This window comes from Centruroides sculpturatus, unplaced genomic scaffold, assembly GCF_000671375.1.
Source record: "Centruroides sculpturatus isolate CEXI.00-Female unplaced genomic scaffold, Cexi_2.0 scaffold111, whole genome shotgun sequence".
Lineage (NCBI taxonomy): Eukaryota > Metazoa > Arthropoda > Arachnida > Scorpiones > Buthidae > Centruroides > Centruroides sculpturatus.
This window is the reverse complement of record NW_019384655.1, coordinates 4,344-22,524: the sequence shown is the minus strand read 5'-3', so window position 1 is coordinate 22,524 and position 18,181 is coordinate 4,344. Positions and strand designations below refer to the sequence as shown.

General features: G+C 39.8%; 3 protein-coding genes across 3 annotated transcripts; 2 read left to right on the top strand and 1 right to left on the bottom strand.

Annotated features, from left to right (window-relative positions):
* Positions 1–5,626: 5,626 nt before the first annotated feature.
* On the top strand, positions 5,627–7,129 carry LOC111626389 (the record flags this gene model as incomplete). The annotated part of the gene is made up of 1 exon (XM_023369746.1): positions 5,627–7,129. A coding segment is annotated over one exon (1,308 nt), but the record flags the coding sequence as incomplete, so codon positions are not given.
* Positions 7,130–9,806: 2,677 nt separating this feature from the next.
* On the bottom strand, positions 9,807–10,646 carry LOC111626420. Its single transcript, XM_023369792.1, has one exon. The coding sequence runs from the start codon at positions 10,644–10,646 to the stop codon at positions 9,807–9,809; it is 840 nt and encodes a 279-aa protein (XP_023225560.1).
* Positions 10,647–13,002: 2,356 nt separating this feature from the next.
* LOC111626388 lies at positions 13,003–14,573 on the top strand. The gene has a single exon (XM_023369745.1). It carries the CDS (start codon positions 13,324–13,326, stop codon positions 14,533–14,535), a length of 1,212 nt encoding a protein of 403 aa, XP_023225513.1. The 5' UTR covers positions 13,003–13,323; the 3' UTR covers positions 14,536–14,573.
* The last annotated feature ends 3,608 nt before the right edge of the window (positions 14,574–18,181 follow it).

The following is an 18,181-nucleotide window of genomic DNA, read 5'->3' as shown; positions in this document are numbered from 1 at the left end:
GAGGCAGAGAAAGCTGTGAAACAGCCTGTCTACCACGCTGGAAACTGGAAACGGCAGATTGGCGTGCATTTTCCTCTTTGGCTAACATCACTGAGGAAATGGTCAATGATGCAGTTGAAGTTGTCACTTTGTGTATTATTCAGGCAGCTGAGANACAAGCAACATTTCACAGGTTGAAGTTAATAGTATTCAACCTTGGTCAACCCCTGAGATAAATGTTGACTTTAGCTTAAAGCAGTTTCCTAAGGAATCCACTCCAGACTATATCTACATACAGCACTTTGCAGAAATTCAACACCAAGACAAGAATTTAATTCCTATTTATACAGACGGTTCTAAATCGGATGAATATGTTGGCTCAGCCTTAGTTTGCCAGGATGAAATCTTGGCAGAACAAATTGAATTGAATTCATCTATCTTTACTGCAGAGCTGCACGCTATCTATCTAGCTTTAAAGTATGTAATCAGAAAAGGTCATCGTTGTTGCGTTATTTACACTGACTCAGTTAGTTCCCTTCAGGCTTTAATTTCATGTGTATAGACCAATCTCTCTGACAAGTTGCTTGTGTAAACTCTTTGAGAGGATGGTAAACAGACGACTGATGTTCCAGCCTAGAGGAAAAGAACTATTTTTCACCACACCAGAGTGGATTTCGTAGGAACAGAAGTACCACGGACAATTTAGTAAAACTTGAAACATCTATACGCGAAGTGTTTGTTAGACGACAGCACTTAGTGTCTGTTTTCTTTGATATAGAAAAAGCCTACGATCGCTGCTGGCATTACGGAATACTTCGTGATATACATGAATTAGGATTGCGGGGTAATTTGCCAGTTTTTATAAAAAACTTTCTGCAGAATCGAAGATTCCAAGTTAGGATGGGCAACACACTATCTAGGTTTTTCGTCCAAGAAGAAGGTGTTCCTCAAGGATGTATTTTGAGTGTGACTCTGTTTCTAATTAAAATTAATAGCATAGCTAACTGCCTTCCGCCCAGTGTGAAACACTCTTTGTATGTGGATGACTTTCAGATCTCCTGCCAGTCAAACATCAGTTATATCAAGACACAACTGCAAACCTTCTTAAATCGCATAGACAATAGGTCCAAGACCAATGGCTTTACTTTTAACACAGAGAAGATTTCGTGCATCCACTTTTGCCGAAGGCGTGGTTTGCACTTGGATTATGAAATTTATTTAAATGGGATGAAAATCCCAATGGTCAATGAGGCTAAGTTTCTAGATCTTATATTTGACCAAAAACTGACTTTTTTTACAACATTTGCACAACTTCAAGAGTACATGTTTAAAATCTTTTAACCTTCTAAAGATACTGTGCTGCTCATCCTGGGGAGCAGACAAATGTTATATGCTCAGGATTTATAGGGCCCTCATTCGCTCAAAGCTGGATTATGGATTCTTTGTGTATGGCTCTGCGCGAGAATCTACTCTTCGGATGCTGGATCCAATCCATCATCAAGCTCTGTGTTTGTGTACTGGTGCATTTCGAACTTCTCCTGTCCAAAGTTTGTATGTGAATGCTTATAAGCCCTCACTATCTCTCAGGAGAAAACAGTTGTCTTTTTTTATTACATTAAACAAACATCTCAGAAAAAACTTTTTTCAGCTGATCATTTAGATACTCAGCTGAAAAGATAATTTGCTGCTCGGACAAGTAGTGTCCCTACATTCGACATAAGAATGGAGAATATAAGCAGCACGATTGACCTTAACACAAGCAACATATAACTTGTTGAGGTTAATAGTATTCCACATTGGTCAACCCCAACGATAGATGTTGATTTAAGATGAAAGCAGTTTCCCAAAGAAACCATGCCAGATTATGTTTATAGACAGCAGTTTGCAGAAATTTAACATTGTGACAGGGATCTAATTCCAATATACACTGATGGATCTAATTTTGATAGCTGTTAATAGCTATATAATGTTGGCTTAGCCTTTGTTTGCCAAAATGAAATTGTGGCAGAACAAATAGCACCGAATTCTTCCATTTTTTTTGCGGAGTTGCAGGCTTTTTATTTAGCTTTAAAATACATAAATAGGAAAAGTCATCGTTACTGCATAATTTACACCGATTCAGTTAGTACAGTTAGCACTACAGGCTTTGATCTCATATGAACGTAGTTCTCACGTCATAGTGATTAAAATTCGGAAACTAAATTGTTATCTCACTATGAGAAAGTTTTGTTGGGTCCCAGGCCACGTGGGTATAAGAGGAAGTGAAGAAGCTGACACAACTGCAAAGGCAGCTTGTGCTTCACAGCATGCAATGCTTATTGAAGGAGGTGATTTGAAGCTTGTCGTTAAAAGACGACTAGCAGAGAGATGGCAAATTACGTGGAATGCACAAAACTACAATAAACTATATGAGATCAAACCTTCAATAGAAAATTGGACACAGAATAGGCACAGTATGATAGGAGATCTGTGGTTGTCCTTACTCATTTGAGAATTGTACACACTCGACTGACTCATTAATACATTTTGAAGGGAGATGAGGCATTAGTATTTCAGTACTGCAACTGTACTGTAAGTGCTAAACACATACTTTGCAACTTCATTGCTTTTGACCAGAATCATAGACAGCATTTTGGAAATGCAAGCTTGAGAGAGATTTTGGGCCAGAGGCCAAATCTGAACAATATAGTGGACTATTTGAAAGTCGTTAATACGTATAGAGAAATTTGATAATTAATTTATTGTACAGTTTTATTTACTTTGTGTTGAGTATATAAATTATTGTATATATTTTTTGTTGTGTTTTATTTATAGTTTTACTCATTTATTTATTATATTTTAGATTTTATATTTATATTACCATTAACATTTAAAGGTTAAACTGTTATGTTTTATTTATATGTATATTTATATTTATTTTATATTACAAATTGTATTATGTTTCCATGGCCCAGTATAGGCTGCATGGCTCTTGTGCGAATAAAAACTAATTAACTAACCAACCAACCAATTATAATTATGCTTTGGACATATGTCAACTGCAATGATAAAGTTCAACATGGAAATGTTCAGTGCATTTTAGTGACCGATATTTGTTATTTTGTAGCTCAATTTGTTACTAGTAGAACATTGATTGAAAGACAGTCTGTATATGCCTATTACAAGTTGCCTTGACCAGTTATGGTCGTTTAGACACAGTCTTCAATTAAACAGGAGAATACTGCTTAATATTTCGTTGTCACTTTGTCACGGTAGACGATACTGTTTTTGTTCTATGCATTTTATCCGAAGTGAAAGAGCGAAACTCGAATGGTGTCGAAGTATCGGTTCGAAAATTGGGATGGAAAGTGAAGTCCAGTTGATTAAGTCGTAGCCGGGCAAAAGGTCAATTTTGAGTAAAAGTGTTATATTTTTGTAAAAGATCACTTTCGGGTTGCTGTGTCACATTTTCTGGAAAGTTGAAATTAGTGTAAGAAGGCTTCGTCAGAAAACAGGTTATTTTTTTCAGTAGAAAAACAATTTTTATCATCGAGGCTTTTTACGCTCGACGGATTCTGCCACGATTATTTCAGATTCATTTCTGTCAAGTCTTTATCGTCCATTCCGGAACTTCAGGGTATCGCTGCTCCAGATAATGGATAACAGATGAGGCGCTGTCGTTCGAAGTTATGACGACCACTTGTTTGATGTTGGGTGTATGCAATTTCTCCACCACAGCTTTCGGAAGCTCCCGTATTACATGAGGCGAAGATTAGCATTGTGCTTGGCATGGCCTGACTTGTTCCACTTCTTCAATTCTTTGAAATTATCCATTCTGCAAAGATAAATGAGCGAATGTTGTGAAAACAGAACTATCATTAATTAATTAAGAAATTTTTTATTTTAATCGGAATTTTAAATTTCTAATGCAAAAATGATTGTTTTAATTGTTTTAAAGTCAGAAATGAATGTGATGATAATATTAATCTTTTCGATGATTTTTTGTATTCGATAAAGAAATTAGTTTAGTAAAAAATTGTACTATTTTGTTTGCTGCCATAACACTGAACGTATGAAAATAAGAGGTAACGAGATGACAAATGAACTCTGATTATTCTAATTAATTAATTAATTAATGAAAATGGTGTACAGGGGTGAACCACATGCCTAGTATCGAGAGATGACTCCTCAGGAGAAGTTGCTATAAGGTTGCTATAAAGGGTTAGAGGGCTGTTTATTTTTATTACGGAGTTAGCCCTTTTAGAAACGGAAAGAAGAGATAGCATGTGAGGTGAAGTGTGAAATGAAAGATAGATAGGAAAGTTAGAAAGGAAGGCATGGGGCACCATAGCATCCACGTCGCGTTTACTTAAATAAGAAATTACAAAAGAAATGATAAATAAAATGAATTACAAGTTGAAACCCGACAATAATTATGATACAAATTATATACAGCTGCGGATTGATGTTGGCCGCTTTAACAGAATATACTCATACCATGGTAGGTTGACAAACACACAAATTTTGTGTACAGAAATTAATTAGCGAAGTCGAAGTTTATACTGAAATAGGTTGTAAAATTTAGGATACAGTTTGGTCTTGAAATAGGTATTCAAAAAATGTTTCCAAGAATGGATGGCGGCATTACAGGAGAGGAAATATTTCCTTCTGTCAGTTTTTGAAGTGAGTTGATGTCTTCTTTTGATGAGGAAAAATTTTCACTACACATAAGGTAGATTAGTCACTTATAGTTCACAGATTTGTCGAAAACACCTACATGCTTTGAGTCAATTTAGTTCATTGTGAGCCCCTCTATGTGGGTTCCTGTCCGTGGTGAGGGGACCTCCCAGAGATGGTTTAGTAATACTTCTTTACTATCCCTGGGATCTGAATGCCCACCCATGTGTTTGCCATGCATGGTATCCCATACGCTGGAAAGGGGGATCCTGGTAGTTGAGGGGCAACATAATGTCCCCAATACACTGCTGTGGTCTCTGCTTCGGATAAACAAGAGGTTCAAATCAGGCTCTGTTCGAGTCAATCGGCTGGTTGTTGATTCATTCTTGATTTTGGCTTGGAGTCAACCTATCAATGCAGATTGGGTGGACATGTCAGACAAGATGTGCTCTTCTTGACTGCATTGTGAGGGTATAGCTCCTGGGAAACCCTGGTGTGACGGTCTATGGGAGTCTCCAATGTGACGGCATCCCCTTGTTGGGCCCCATGGTGGGTGGGGTTACTAGGAGCTGAATAGTTATTTTTAAATACGGATTCATCAAAGCAAAAACAAATACATACCAATGCATTGCCATCAAAGGAGGTCAGTTTTTCCAACCAACCATATTACCTCATCGTTCATGCTATGGGAGAAACACCTCTGTCTAAACGTTCTTTTTTTCTGATTCAGAAACTTTTTGAATCGACCATTGGGCATCTTAAAAGAATTCAAAAGTTGAGGTAAGGAGATCTGCTCGTAGAAGCAGCCTCCCCTCAACAGTCTGGAAAGCTTTTAAAAACGAAGTCTCTAGGAGACATACAAGTCACCATCACACCATACACAAGTTTGAATTCCTCATGTGGTGTGATATCTGCAATCGATCTGATGTCTGTGGAAGAATCAGATATTCAGGTCGGTCTTTCAGATCACGGTGTCACTGCTGTTCAATGAATTTCGAGTTGTCGAGATGGCAAGTTGATACCAACTAAACACCTTATTCTCACTTTTAGAAAGCCGACATTGCTATCTTCTGTTACGGCAGGATATCTCTGTTGCCCAGTTTGCCCATACGTTCCAAATACACCAGCAACGACAAATGAAAAGACATCCAGTCAGTCATCCTACTTGATAGTACATGCTACTGGAGAAAAACCTCTTTCGAAATGCTCTCCATTTCTCATTCAAAAATTATTTGAATCAACTGTTGGACACTTGAAGAAGATCCAGAAATTGAGGTCAGGGGACCTGCTGATAGAAACAGCCTCACCTCAACAATCAGTAAAACTATTGGCAACAAAGACAATGGGAGACATGGAAGTTACTGTAACCCCACATGGAAGTCTAAACTCATCACGTGGGGTGATATCCGAAATAGATCTGATGTCAGAAGACGAATCAGATATCCAAATTGGTTTGTCAGACCAAGGTGTCACTGCAGTCCGACGCATTTCCATTCGTCGAGATGGCAAGTTGATACCAACAAAACACCTTATATTGACATTTAACAAACCAACCTTGCCATCTTCTGTTACGGCAGGATATCTCCGTTGCCCACTACGCCCATACATTCCAAACCCGCTGCGTTGCTTTAGATGTCAGCGGTTTGGACACTCACAGACATCATGTAGAGGAAAAAAAGCATGCGCACAGTGTGGAAATGAAGATCACGAGAGTACTGAATGTAAAAGTACCCCATGCTGTGTAAACTGCAAAGAGGCCCATCCTGCCTACTCTCGGAAATGTCCCACGTGGCAAAAAGAGAAAGAGATTCAGCGGGTAAAGACGGTGAATAATATACCTTACCCAGATGCACGACGCATGGTCACTTCAAATGCACCAGTGAAACAGAAGACATTTGCTGCTGCTCTGAAATCCACAAAGACATGTGGAGTTCAGACAGACATTTCTGTTTCACCAAATGAATCTTTAACTCGCCACGAAAAATGTTTGCTTATACCAACTACCCAAACTGCAGAAAAGGAGAGCAAGAAGACCAAAACACCCCTACCTAAAACAGGGGTAATAACTAGAAACGTGGGTTCGAAGAAGGCTGCTAAGAACCCGCTCAATAAACAAAAATTAAAAGCAGCCATCTCCAAATCTAAGAGATCAGAGGCTCAGTCTATGAGTGAGTTCTCTGACTTTTCTGAGGAGGAGACTAATAAGGAGGTGACACCACCAACTTCACCTCCGAAAGGCAAATCAGCCGTAAAACTGAAGAGGGATACCTTCACAAAGAATGCTGCCTCAAACACATAATGGGTTATAAAATAATCCAATGGAACTGTCGTGGTTTCCGCAACAACTTCTCTGACATTAAACACTTGACATCATCTACCTCATCTCTCTGCGTGGCACTCCAGGAAACCCATCTGAAACCTGGAGAAAGAATTACTTTAAAAGGATTCAATCTCTACCGCAAGGATAAAGATAGCCACAACCGTGCCAGTGGAGATGTGGCTATACAGGTTTCAAAGTGCATTCCATCCTTGCCGATACAAATAACAACAGAGCTGCAAGCGGTGGCAGTCAAAATTTCAATTGGCGTAACTGTCACAGTCTGTTCTATATACTTGCCACCAGATGTCAAAGTCAATGAGGATGAATTGGATACACTAGTTGAACAGCTGCCAACTCCTTTCCTTTTACTCGGTGATTTCAATGGTCACAATCCAATGTGGGGCAGTCCCAACATTAACCGTCGAGGCAGGACCATTGAAAGATTCATTGGCAATCAACAACTGTATTTATTTAATACAGGAGAAGTGACATACTTCCATGCTCCATCAAGAACGTTCACTGCCATTGATCTNTTATATATTTATTTATTTATTTATTATATGCTTATATCTATTTTGTTGTTTTGTTTGTTTGTTTCTATTTACGTTTTTGTGTCATATTTACATTTTGTGTTATATATATTTAGTTTTGTTATATTTTACCTTTTGTCATGGCGCAGCATGGCCTAAAGGGCCCTTGCGCAAAAAAACCTTAACCAACTAACTAACTAACTAACTGTTTTAAATGCCAGCGGTTTGGACATTCACAAACATCCTGCTGAGGTAAAAGCTTATGTGCACAGTGTGGAATTGAAGGCCACCAGAGTACTGAGTGCTCCAGTAGTTCATGCTGTGTAACCTCTTGATGTGGGTTCCTGTTCGTGGTGAGGGGACCTTTCAGAGATTGTTTAGTAACTTCTCTTTACCATCCCTGGGATCTGAACGCCCAGTTTCGTGTTTGCCGTGCGTGGTATTCCGTATGCCGGAAAGGGGGATTTTGGTAGTTGAGGGGCAACATAACGTCTCCAACACACTGCTTTGGCCCCTGCTTCGGATAAACGGGAGGCTCAAATCAGGCTTCATTCGAGTCAATCGGCTGGTCGTTGAGTCATTCTTGACCTCGGCCTGGAGTCAACTGATCGTTGCAGACCAGGCGGACACGTCAGTCTAGATGTGCTATTTTTGACTGCATTGTGAGGGTATAGCTTCTGCGAAACCCTGGTGTGATGGTCTATGGAAGTACTACATGTGACGGCATCCCCTTGTTGGGCCCCATGGTTGGTGGGGTGACTAGGAGCTGAATAGTGATTTCTAAATATGGATTTATTAAAATAAAAAAAAACATGCACTAATGCATTGCCGCCAAAGGAGGTTAATTCCTTCAATTAACCATCTTATCTCATTGTCCATGCTACAGGAGAAACGCCTCTTTCTAAATGTTCCCCCTTTTTGATTCAGAAACTTTTTGAATCGACCATTGGGCATCTTAAAAGAATCCAAAAGTTGAGGTAAGGAGATCTGCTCGTAGAAGCAGCCTTTTCTCAACAGTCTGAAAAGCTTCTGAAAACGAAGTCTCTAGGAGACATACAAGTCACCATCACACCACACAGAAGTTTGAACTCATCACATGGTGTGATATCTGAAATTGATCTCATGTCTGAGGATGAATCAGATATTCAGATCGGCCTTTCAGACCAAGGTGTCACTGCTGTTCGACGAACTTCAATTTGTCAAGATGGCAAGTTGATACCAACTAAACACCTTATCCTCACCTTTGTAAAACTGTCATTGGCATCTTTTGTTACAGCAGGATATTTGCGCTGTTCAGTTTGCCCATATATTCCAAACTTGCTGCGTTTCTTTAAATGCCAACGGTTTGGACACTCAAACATCCTGCTGAGGTAAAAGCTTATGTGCACAGTGTGGAATTGAAGGCCACCATAGTACTGAGTGCACCAGTACTCGAGGCTGTGTAAACTGCAACGATGACCATCCTGCCTACTCTCGGAAATGCTCTGCATGGCAGAGAGGGAAAGAGATTCAGCGGGTGAAAACTATAAACAATCTATCCTATGCAGAGGCTAGATGCATGGTCAACCCAAGTGCTACTTTAAAACAGAAGACTTATGCAGCTGCTTTGAAGTCTACAAAGACAATGGATTTCAAACAGATATTTTTGTTTCCTCAAAGGAATCTCTTACTAGCCATGCGAAACGTTTAATACTCCCATCACAAGAAACACCAGCAAAGGTGAGTACAAAAGCAAAAACATTCCTACCTAAAACAGGGGTAATAACGAGAAACTTGGGTTCTAAAACTTGGGTTTGTTTAGCAGGTTCTTGTTTGTTTAAACAAGAACCTGCTAAACAAACAGATAGTGAAAGCAGCTCTCTCTAAATGTAAAAAATCAGAAGCTCACTCTATGAGTGAGTTTTCTGATATCTCGGATGAAGAGACTAATATGCAGGTGACAAAATCAATGTCACCTCCAAAAGAAAAACCCCCTGTGAAATTAAAGAGGGATATCGTTGCTAAAAATGCTGCCTCAAACACATAATGGATTACAAAATAATCCAATGGAACTGTCGTGGTTTCCGCAACAACTTCTTTGACTACAATCTCTCTACACACCGGTGTTTAAATAAAATAAAATAAAAAACTCTTCAAACCTTTAACCGGAGTGCTTCTATTTTTAGAATTGCAAACGTTTTCGTCGCCCCTCCTGGGCTCTTCTTCATGCTATAATGAATGGGCTTTTAATATTCAAATAAACATTCGATATGAGTTTCTTCCGAATTCTATCATTTGAAATCGTTCCGAAGTTGTATTGCGCATGCTTCATACTCATCTCTTTAAACGCTGTTATTCAGCAAAATCTTCCATGCTATTGATAAGGCCATTTCCTCTTTATAATTAATACATGTGTTGTTTCTTCCCACCTTAAATATCTCCATGGCCTCTAGCCATTTTAGTTGTTGAGGGTTGGAGTTGGTTTTAATAATTTTTGCCGCACGCAGGTCTGCTATTATTTCCTGTTCTGAAGTGTATGTTGCCAGGGATGTTGTGTATCTACCTTGCTGTATATCTGACTCATGTTCTTTTAACCTCACTTTTAACGAACGCTTTGTGGAACCAATATATGTCAGTTGTCTATCATATCTTTTGTCTTCTAGCGGTACTGCGTATACTCCTGGGAGTCTTTCAGGGTTAGGCCGGTCTTTGCCATTAGTTTGTATTATGTAGACCGTTTGACATCTTCTGTATGCTATATTCATGTCTCTTCTTTTGGCTATCATGTTGTAGACTGATTTCAGTATCGGATTATATGTTATAGGTATCCTCTCTTTTTCTTGATCAGGTATATTCAATGGTGGCCCTGCCTGATCAATGGCTTTTTGGGAAATGTCATACCTTTTAGATAAATTTTTGACTAGAGTGTTGTAGTATCCATGAGCTACAGCAATATCCCCTATATGTTGGAGTTCCGTTTTTAGAGCTTGTTGCGTCGTGGAGTGCGTATGTGCTCTTCTCACTAATGCTCTGAAAGTGACAATTTTGTATGAGATAGGGTTGCACGAACTTTTTGGAATATATGTTGGGAAGATGCTAGGTTTTCGGTATACAGATGTAAGTATGTTAGCTCCCCTTGAAGTTGATATCAATGTCCAAGAAATGCACCCTCGAAGAGTCATGCTGTTCTACTTCTAATGATAGCCCATATGGATTGTTATTCATGTCTTCTAGGAAGAGTTTTATGTCTGGTTCCACCGTCCAAAATATAACGATGTCGTGAATATATCGTTTATATAATAAGATATTGTGCAAAAAACGTGATAGGACATTGTTTTCCAATCTTCTGATTACCATTTCGCACAAATCACCCGATACCAGGCTACCCATCGGGACTCCTTTCCCTTGCAAGTACGTTTTCCCATTAAATTGGAAAAGAGAGGTATAGCATACCAAATATACTAGCTCAAGAATCTGTTGGTGCATTGTGGTGTTCTCAACTGTCGAAAACAGATAGTTTTTGAGCTCACAAAAACACGGTGGTAGTTCTATCGAAGGAAATAACGAACGGAAGTCCAAAACTGTGGCATAAGCTGGCTGTGTCATCTTCTTCAATTGTTTTACAACTTCTGCTGGATTGGATGTATTGAATTGGTACTCTTCCAGATGCAGGATGAGTAATTTGTGTGTGATAGATTTTAAAATACGAGTGGGGGCCTTAGACTTGTCTACCACTGGTCTGAGTTGTTGTGCTTTTTGTGTGTTTTTGCGAAAGCGAATAATCGTGGTATTTCCGGTGCATCCATAACTATGTTTCTCATATTGATTCTCTTGGCTAGCTTTGTTTTCGCAAAACTTTTTGACCCTTGAATGTAATTTATCGATATAGATCTCCTGTACTTCTGTACATCAGGTCATGTCAATATAATCCTTTAAGTTTTTCTCATACGTATCACGTTTCATCAGTACCAATAACTTATCCTTGTCTGCCCTGGCTAAAGTGATGTTGTTGTGTTTTATCCAACCCATGGTTTTTTTCAGCTTTTCTTGAAAGTGGTATAACTTTTTTGTTTCATTCGATTTCCTTATTTTAAAAGTCGCCATTTACCTAAAGTATTCTTTTTGGTTCTTTGTGAGACCTTTCAAGAGGATTTCTATGTCAGGAATATAAGATGATGAGTTTAAAGCTAGTAATGGTTGGTTCAGCTGATTCAAAAGTCGCTGTAATTGGCATAGCATTTGCAGAAAGTAGTGATGTGACAAGTGCTGATAAAGAGATTGCATCTTACTTCTCTGACATTAAACACTTGACATCATCTACCCAATCTCTCTGTGTACACTCCAGGAAACCCATCTAAAACCTGGAAAAAAATTTTCTTGAAAGGATTCAATCTCTATCACAAGGATGAAGATAGCCACAACCGTGCCAGTGGGGGTGTGGCTATTCTGGTGTCAAACCACATCCCATCCTTACCGATACAAATAACCACTGATTTGCAAGCTGTGGCAGTCAAAATTTCAATTGGCATAACTGTCACAGTTTGTTCTATATACTTGCCACCAGACGTCAGAGCCAATGAGGATGAATTAAATGCATTAGTTGAACAGCTGCCAACTCCATTCTTTTTACTGGGTGATTTCAATGGCCACAATACTATGTGGGGCAGCCCCGACATCAATTGTCAAGGCAGAGCCATTGAGAGATTTATCGGCAATCAGCAAATATATTTATTTAATGCTGGAGAAGTGACATACTTCGATGCCCCAACAAGAACATTTACTGCCATTGATCTCTCTTTAGCAAGTCCAAACCTGTTTTCAGCATTTTCATGGGAGGTTGGATCTAATCCACTCTCTAGCGACCACTTTCCAATATTTCTAAAATATCAAGGCAGAGAAAGCTGTGAAACAGCCCGTCCATTACACTGGAAATTGGAAACAGCCAAATTGGCCTGTTTTTTGCTCTATGGCCAACATCACAGAGGATATGGTGAATATTGCGGATATCAATGATGCAGTTGAAGATGTCACTTCCAGTATCATAAGGCAGCTACAAAAACAATGGGGAAAACATTAATTAGATATCCAAAGCATCCGATACCATGGTGGGATCAGAATTGCGAGGCAGCATTTAAAAAACAAAAGAAAGCATGGGGAATTTTTAGAAGATACCTTACTGTTGAAAATTTGGTTTCTTTTCAAAAAGCAAAGGCAAATGCCAGAAGAATTAGAAAGCAAAGCTAAAGGGATTCTTGGAGGAATTATGTCTCTAGCATAACATCTTCCACTAGCTCAAAAGCAGTCTGGGATAAAATCCATAAAATTAATGGAAAATATACTTCTCACTCTCTGTCTATGCTAGAAAATAATGGCACAATAATCAGTGCTATACAGGGTATTGCCCCTCGATGTGGGTTCCTGTCCGTGGTGAGGGGACCTCCCAGAGATGGTTTAGTAAGTTCTTTACCATCCCTGGGATCTGAACGCCCACCCACGTGTTTGCCGTGCGTGGTGTCCCGTATGCCGGAAAGGGGGATCCTGGTAGTTGAGGGGCAACATAACGTCCCCAACACACTGCTTTGGCCCCTGCTTCGGATAAACGGGAGGCTCAAATCAGGCTCCGTTTGAGTCAATCGGCTGGTCGTTGAGTCATTCTTGACCTCGGCCTGGAGTCAACCAATCGATGCAGACCGGGCAGACACGTCAGACAAGATGTGCTCTTCTTGACTGCATTGTGAGGGTATAGCTCCTGGGAAACCCTGGTGTGACGGTCTATGGGAGTCTCCCATGTGACGGCATCCCCTTGTTGGGCCCCATGGTGGGTGGGGTCACTGGGAGCTGAATATTTAAATTATAATTATGGATTCCAAAAATTCCAAACATCCTGAAGCATCAATATCAAAGACCAAAGAAAAGACCTCCAGCCCACCTGCTTACTTAATAGTGCACGCAACTGGAGAAAAACCCCTCGCTAAGTGTTCTCCTTTTTTGATTCAAAAGTTATTCGAATCAACCATCGGGCATCTAAAAAACATACAAAAATTGAGGTCAGGGGACCTACTAGTAGAAACAGCCTCACCTCAACAAACAGTAAATCTATTAGCAATAAAAACACTGGGAGACATGGAAGTCACTGTCACCCCACACGGAAGTCTAAACTCATCACGTGGGGTGATATCTGAGATCGATCTGATGTCTGAAGACGAATCAGATATTCAGATCGGTCTTTCAGATCAAGGCGTCACTGCTGTCCGACGCATCTCCATTCGTCGAGATGGCAAGTTGATACCAACTAAACATCTCATTCTTACTTTCGGAAAGCCGACATTACCATCATTTGTTACTGCAGGATATCTGCGCTGTCCGGTTCGTCCGTACATTCCAAACCCGCTGCGTTGCTTTAAATGCCAGCGATTTGGACATTCCCAAACATCATGTCGAGGCAAAAGTTTATGTGCACAATGTGGAGTTGAAGGCCACCAGAGTACTGAGTGTACAACCACTCCATGCTGCGTCAACTGCAAAGATGCCCATCCTGCCTACTCCCGAAAATGTCCCACATGGCAAAAAGAGAAAGAGATTCAGCGGGTAAAGACGGTGAATAACATACCTTACCCAGAGGCACGACGCATGGTAACTTTAAATGCACCAGTGAAACAGAAGACATTTGCTGCTGTTCTGAAATCCACAAAGACATGTGGAGTTCAGACAGACATTTCCGTTTCACCAAATGAATCTCTAACTCGACATCAAAAATGTTTGCTTTTACCATCTAACCAAACAGCAGAAAAGGAGAGCAAAAAGACCAAAACACCCCTGCCTAAAACAGGGGTAATAACTAGAAACGTGGGTTCTAAGAAGGCTGCTAAGAACCCACTCAACAAACAAAAATTAAAAGCAGCGATCTCCAAATCTAAGAGATCAGAGGCTCAGTCTATGAGTGAGTTCTCTGACTTCTCTGACGAGGAGACTAATAAGGAGGTGACACCCCCAACTTCACCTCCGAAAGGCAAATCAGCCGTAAAACTGAAGAGGGATATCTTCACAAAGAATGCTACCTCAAACACATAATGGATTATAAAATAATCCAATGGAACTGTCGTGGTTTCCGCAACAACTTCTCTGACATTAAACACCTGACATCATCTACTTAATCTCTCTGCGTGGCACTCCAGGAAACCCATCTGAAACCTGGAGAAAGAATTACTTTAAAAGGATTCAATCTCTACCGCAAGGATGATGATAGCCACAACCGTGCCAGTGGCGGTGTGGCTATTCTGGTTTCAAATCGCATTCCATCCTTGCCGATACAAATAACAACAGAGCTGCAAGCGGTGGCAGTCAAAATTTCAATTGGCGTAACTGTCACAGTTTGTTCTATATAATTGCCACCAGATATCAGAGTCGATGAGAATGAACTGGATGCCTTAGTTGAACAGCTGCCAACACCATTTCTTTTACTTGGTGATTTTAATGGCCACAATCCTATGTGGGGCAGTCCTGACATCAATCGTCGAGGCAGAGCCATTGAGAGATTTATAGGTAATCATCAACTGTATCTATTTAATACTGGAGAAGTGACATACTTCCATGCCCCATCGAGAACATTCATTGCCATTGATCTTTCATTAGCAACTCCGAATTTGTTATCAGCATTTTCATGGTTGGTTGGATCTAATCCACTGTCTAGCGACCACTTCCCAATATTTTTAAAATATTAAGGCAGAGAAAGCTGTGAAACAGCCCGTCCACCACGCTTGAAACTGGAAACGGCAGATTGGCCTGCATTTTCCTCTTTGGCTGACATCACTGAGGAAATGGTCAATACTGCTGATATCAATGATGCAGTTGAAGTTGTCACTTCCAGTATTATTCAGGCAGCTGAAAAAACAATGGGAAAGACATCAACTAGATACCCAAAGCATTTGAAACCATGGTGGGATCAGAATTGCAAGGTAGCATTTAAAGCACAAAAGAAAGCATGGGGAATTTTCAGAAGATACCCCACTGCTAGAAATTTGATAGCTTTTCAAAAAGCGAAGGCGAATGCCAGAAGAATAAGAAGGCAAAGCCAAAGGGATTCTTGGAGGAAGTATGTTTCAAGCATAACATCTTCCACTAGCTCAAAAGCAGTCTGGGATAAAATCCATAAAATTAATGGAAAATATACTTCTCACTCTCTGTCCATGCTGGAAAATAATGGCACAATAATCAGCGATATACAGGGTATTGCTGATTTATTGGGTGAAACATTTTCTGCTTCATCTAGCAATATTGTGTATTCAAGGAATTTTTAAGCTTATAAAGCCCAAAGAGAAAAACAGTGTTTAAACTTTTACTCCTCATCTAACGAGGAATATAATGTGCCATTCACCAGCATAGAACTACATACAGCAATCTCTCGCTCGGGGAATAGTGCTGTAGGCCCGGATAAAATCTACTACAGCATGATTAAAAATCTGTCAAACAATTCCCTTTCTAATCTCTTGCATCTGTCTAACAGAATATGGACAGAACATACTTTTCCTGACTCTTGGAGGCTATGTATCATTATTCTCATTCCCAAACCTGGTAAAGATCACAAGAATCCCTCTAATTACAGACCAATTTTTCTGACAAGTTGTCTCTGTAAACTTTTCGAGAGAATGGTAAACAGGCGTCTAATGTATCTCTTAGAGGAAAAGGAATACTTTTCACTACATCAGAGTGGTTTTCGTAGGAACAGAAGTACCACAGATAACCTGGTAAACCTTGAAACATCTATACGCGAAGCGTTTGTTTGAAGACAGCACTTAGTGTTTGTGTTTTTCGACATAGAGAAGGCCTATGATCGTTGTTGGCGATACGGGATACTTCGTGATATACACCAATTCGGATTGCGGGGTAATTTGCCAATTTTTATAAAAAACTTTTTAGTGAATCGAAGATTCCAAGTTAGGATGGGCAACGCTTTATCTAGGCTCTTCACACAAGAAGAAGGTGTTCCTCAAGGTTCTATTTTGAGTGTGACTCTGTTCCTAATTAAAATTAACAGCATAGCTAACTGTCTTCATCTTAGTGTGAAACACTCTTTGTATTTAGATGACTTTCAGATCTCCTGTCAGTCTAGTAATATGAGTTTCATTGAGAGACAACTTCAAACTTCCTTAAATCGCATATATGATTGGTCCAAGACCAATGGGTTTACGTTTAATGCAGCGAAGACATCGTGCATCCACTTTTGCCGAAGGCGTGGTTTGCACCTGGATCCTGAAATTCACCTAAATGGCGATAAAATTCCAATGGTGAATGAGGCTAAGTTTTTGGGTGTTTATTTCGACCCAAAACTGACATTTTTGCCACACTTGCGCAATTTGAAGAGTAGATGTTTAAAATCTCAAAACCTTTTAAAGGTACTATGCTGCTCATCCTGGGGAACAGACAAAGTTTCTATGCTCAGGATTTATAGGGCCCTTGTCCGCTCTAAGCTGGATTACGGTTGCACTGTTTATGGCTCTGCGCGAGAATCTACTCTTCACATGCTGGATCCAATCCACCATCAAGCAATACGTTTGTGCACTGGTGCTTTTCGAACTTCCCCTGTACAAAGTTTGTATGTGGATGCTTATGAGCCTCCACTATCTCTCAGGAGAGAACAGTTGTCTCTATTTTACTATATAAAACAGAAATCATACTTTAAACCTTCAGTTGATTGTACAGTATTAGATACTCAGCTGAAAAGGTTATTTGAAGCTCGCCCAAGCAGTGTCCCTTCATTCGCCATAAGAATGGAGAAAGTGAGCAGCACGATTGACCTGAACACAGGCAACATTTCACAGCTAGAAGTCTGTAGTATATCACCTTGGTCAACTCCTGTGATAAATGTTGACCTTAGCTTAAAGCAATTTCCTAAGGAATCCACACCAGACTACGTGTACAGACAGCACTTTGTAGAAATTCAATATTGTGACAGGAATTTAATTCCTATTTATACAGATGGATCTAAATATGATGATTACGTCGGCTCAGCCTTTGTCTGCCAGGATGAAATCGTGGCAGAACAAATTGCATTGAATTCTTCCATCTTTTCTGCAGAGTTGCATGCTATTTATCTAGCTTTAAAGTATATAAATAGGAAAGGTCATCGTTCCTGTGTTATTTACACTGACTCAGTTAGTGCACTTCAGGCTTTGATCTCATGTGAACATAGTTCTCACTCTATAGTGATTAGAATTTGTAAACTGTTTTGCTATCTTACTGCGAGTAATTACTTTCTAAAATTATGTTGGGTCCCAGGCCATGTAGGTATAAAAGGGAATGAAGAAGCCGACGCAGCTGCAAAGTCAGCTACACCTTTACAGCATACAATGCATGTTGAAGGAGGCGATTTGACGCCAGTAGTTAAAAAACGACTGGCAGAGAAATGGCAAAACATGTGGAATGTACAAGTCCACAATAAACTACATGAGATCAAGCCAAATATAGAAAATTGGACACACAATAAACAGTATGACAGGAGATCTGAAGTAATTCTTAGTTGTTTGAGAATTGGTGATACTCGGTTGACTCATCAATACCTTTTGAAGGGTGAAGACCAGCCAGTATGTGAGTACTGGAACTGCTTTCTAAGTGTAAAACACATGCTTAGCAACTGCACAGCTTTTGATCAAAGTCATAGACAGCATTTTGGAAATGCAAGTCTGAGAGAGATTTTGGGCCAGAGGCCAAATCTTGACAA

What these genes read in the sequence shown, in the direction of transcription:
- LOC111626420 (XM_023369792.1), bottom strand. Translation starts at nt 10,646, where the DNA reads ATGACTCTTCGAGGGTGCATTTCTTGGACATTGATATCAACTTCAAGG.
- LOC111626388 (XM_023369745.1), top strand. Translation starts at nt 13,324, where the DNA reads ATGGATTCCAAAAATTCCAAACATCCTGAAGCATCAATATCAAAGACC.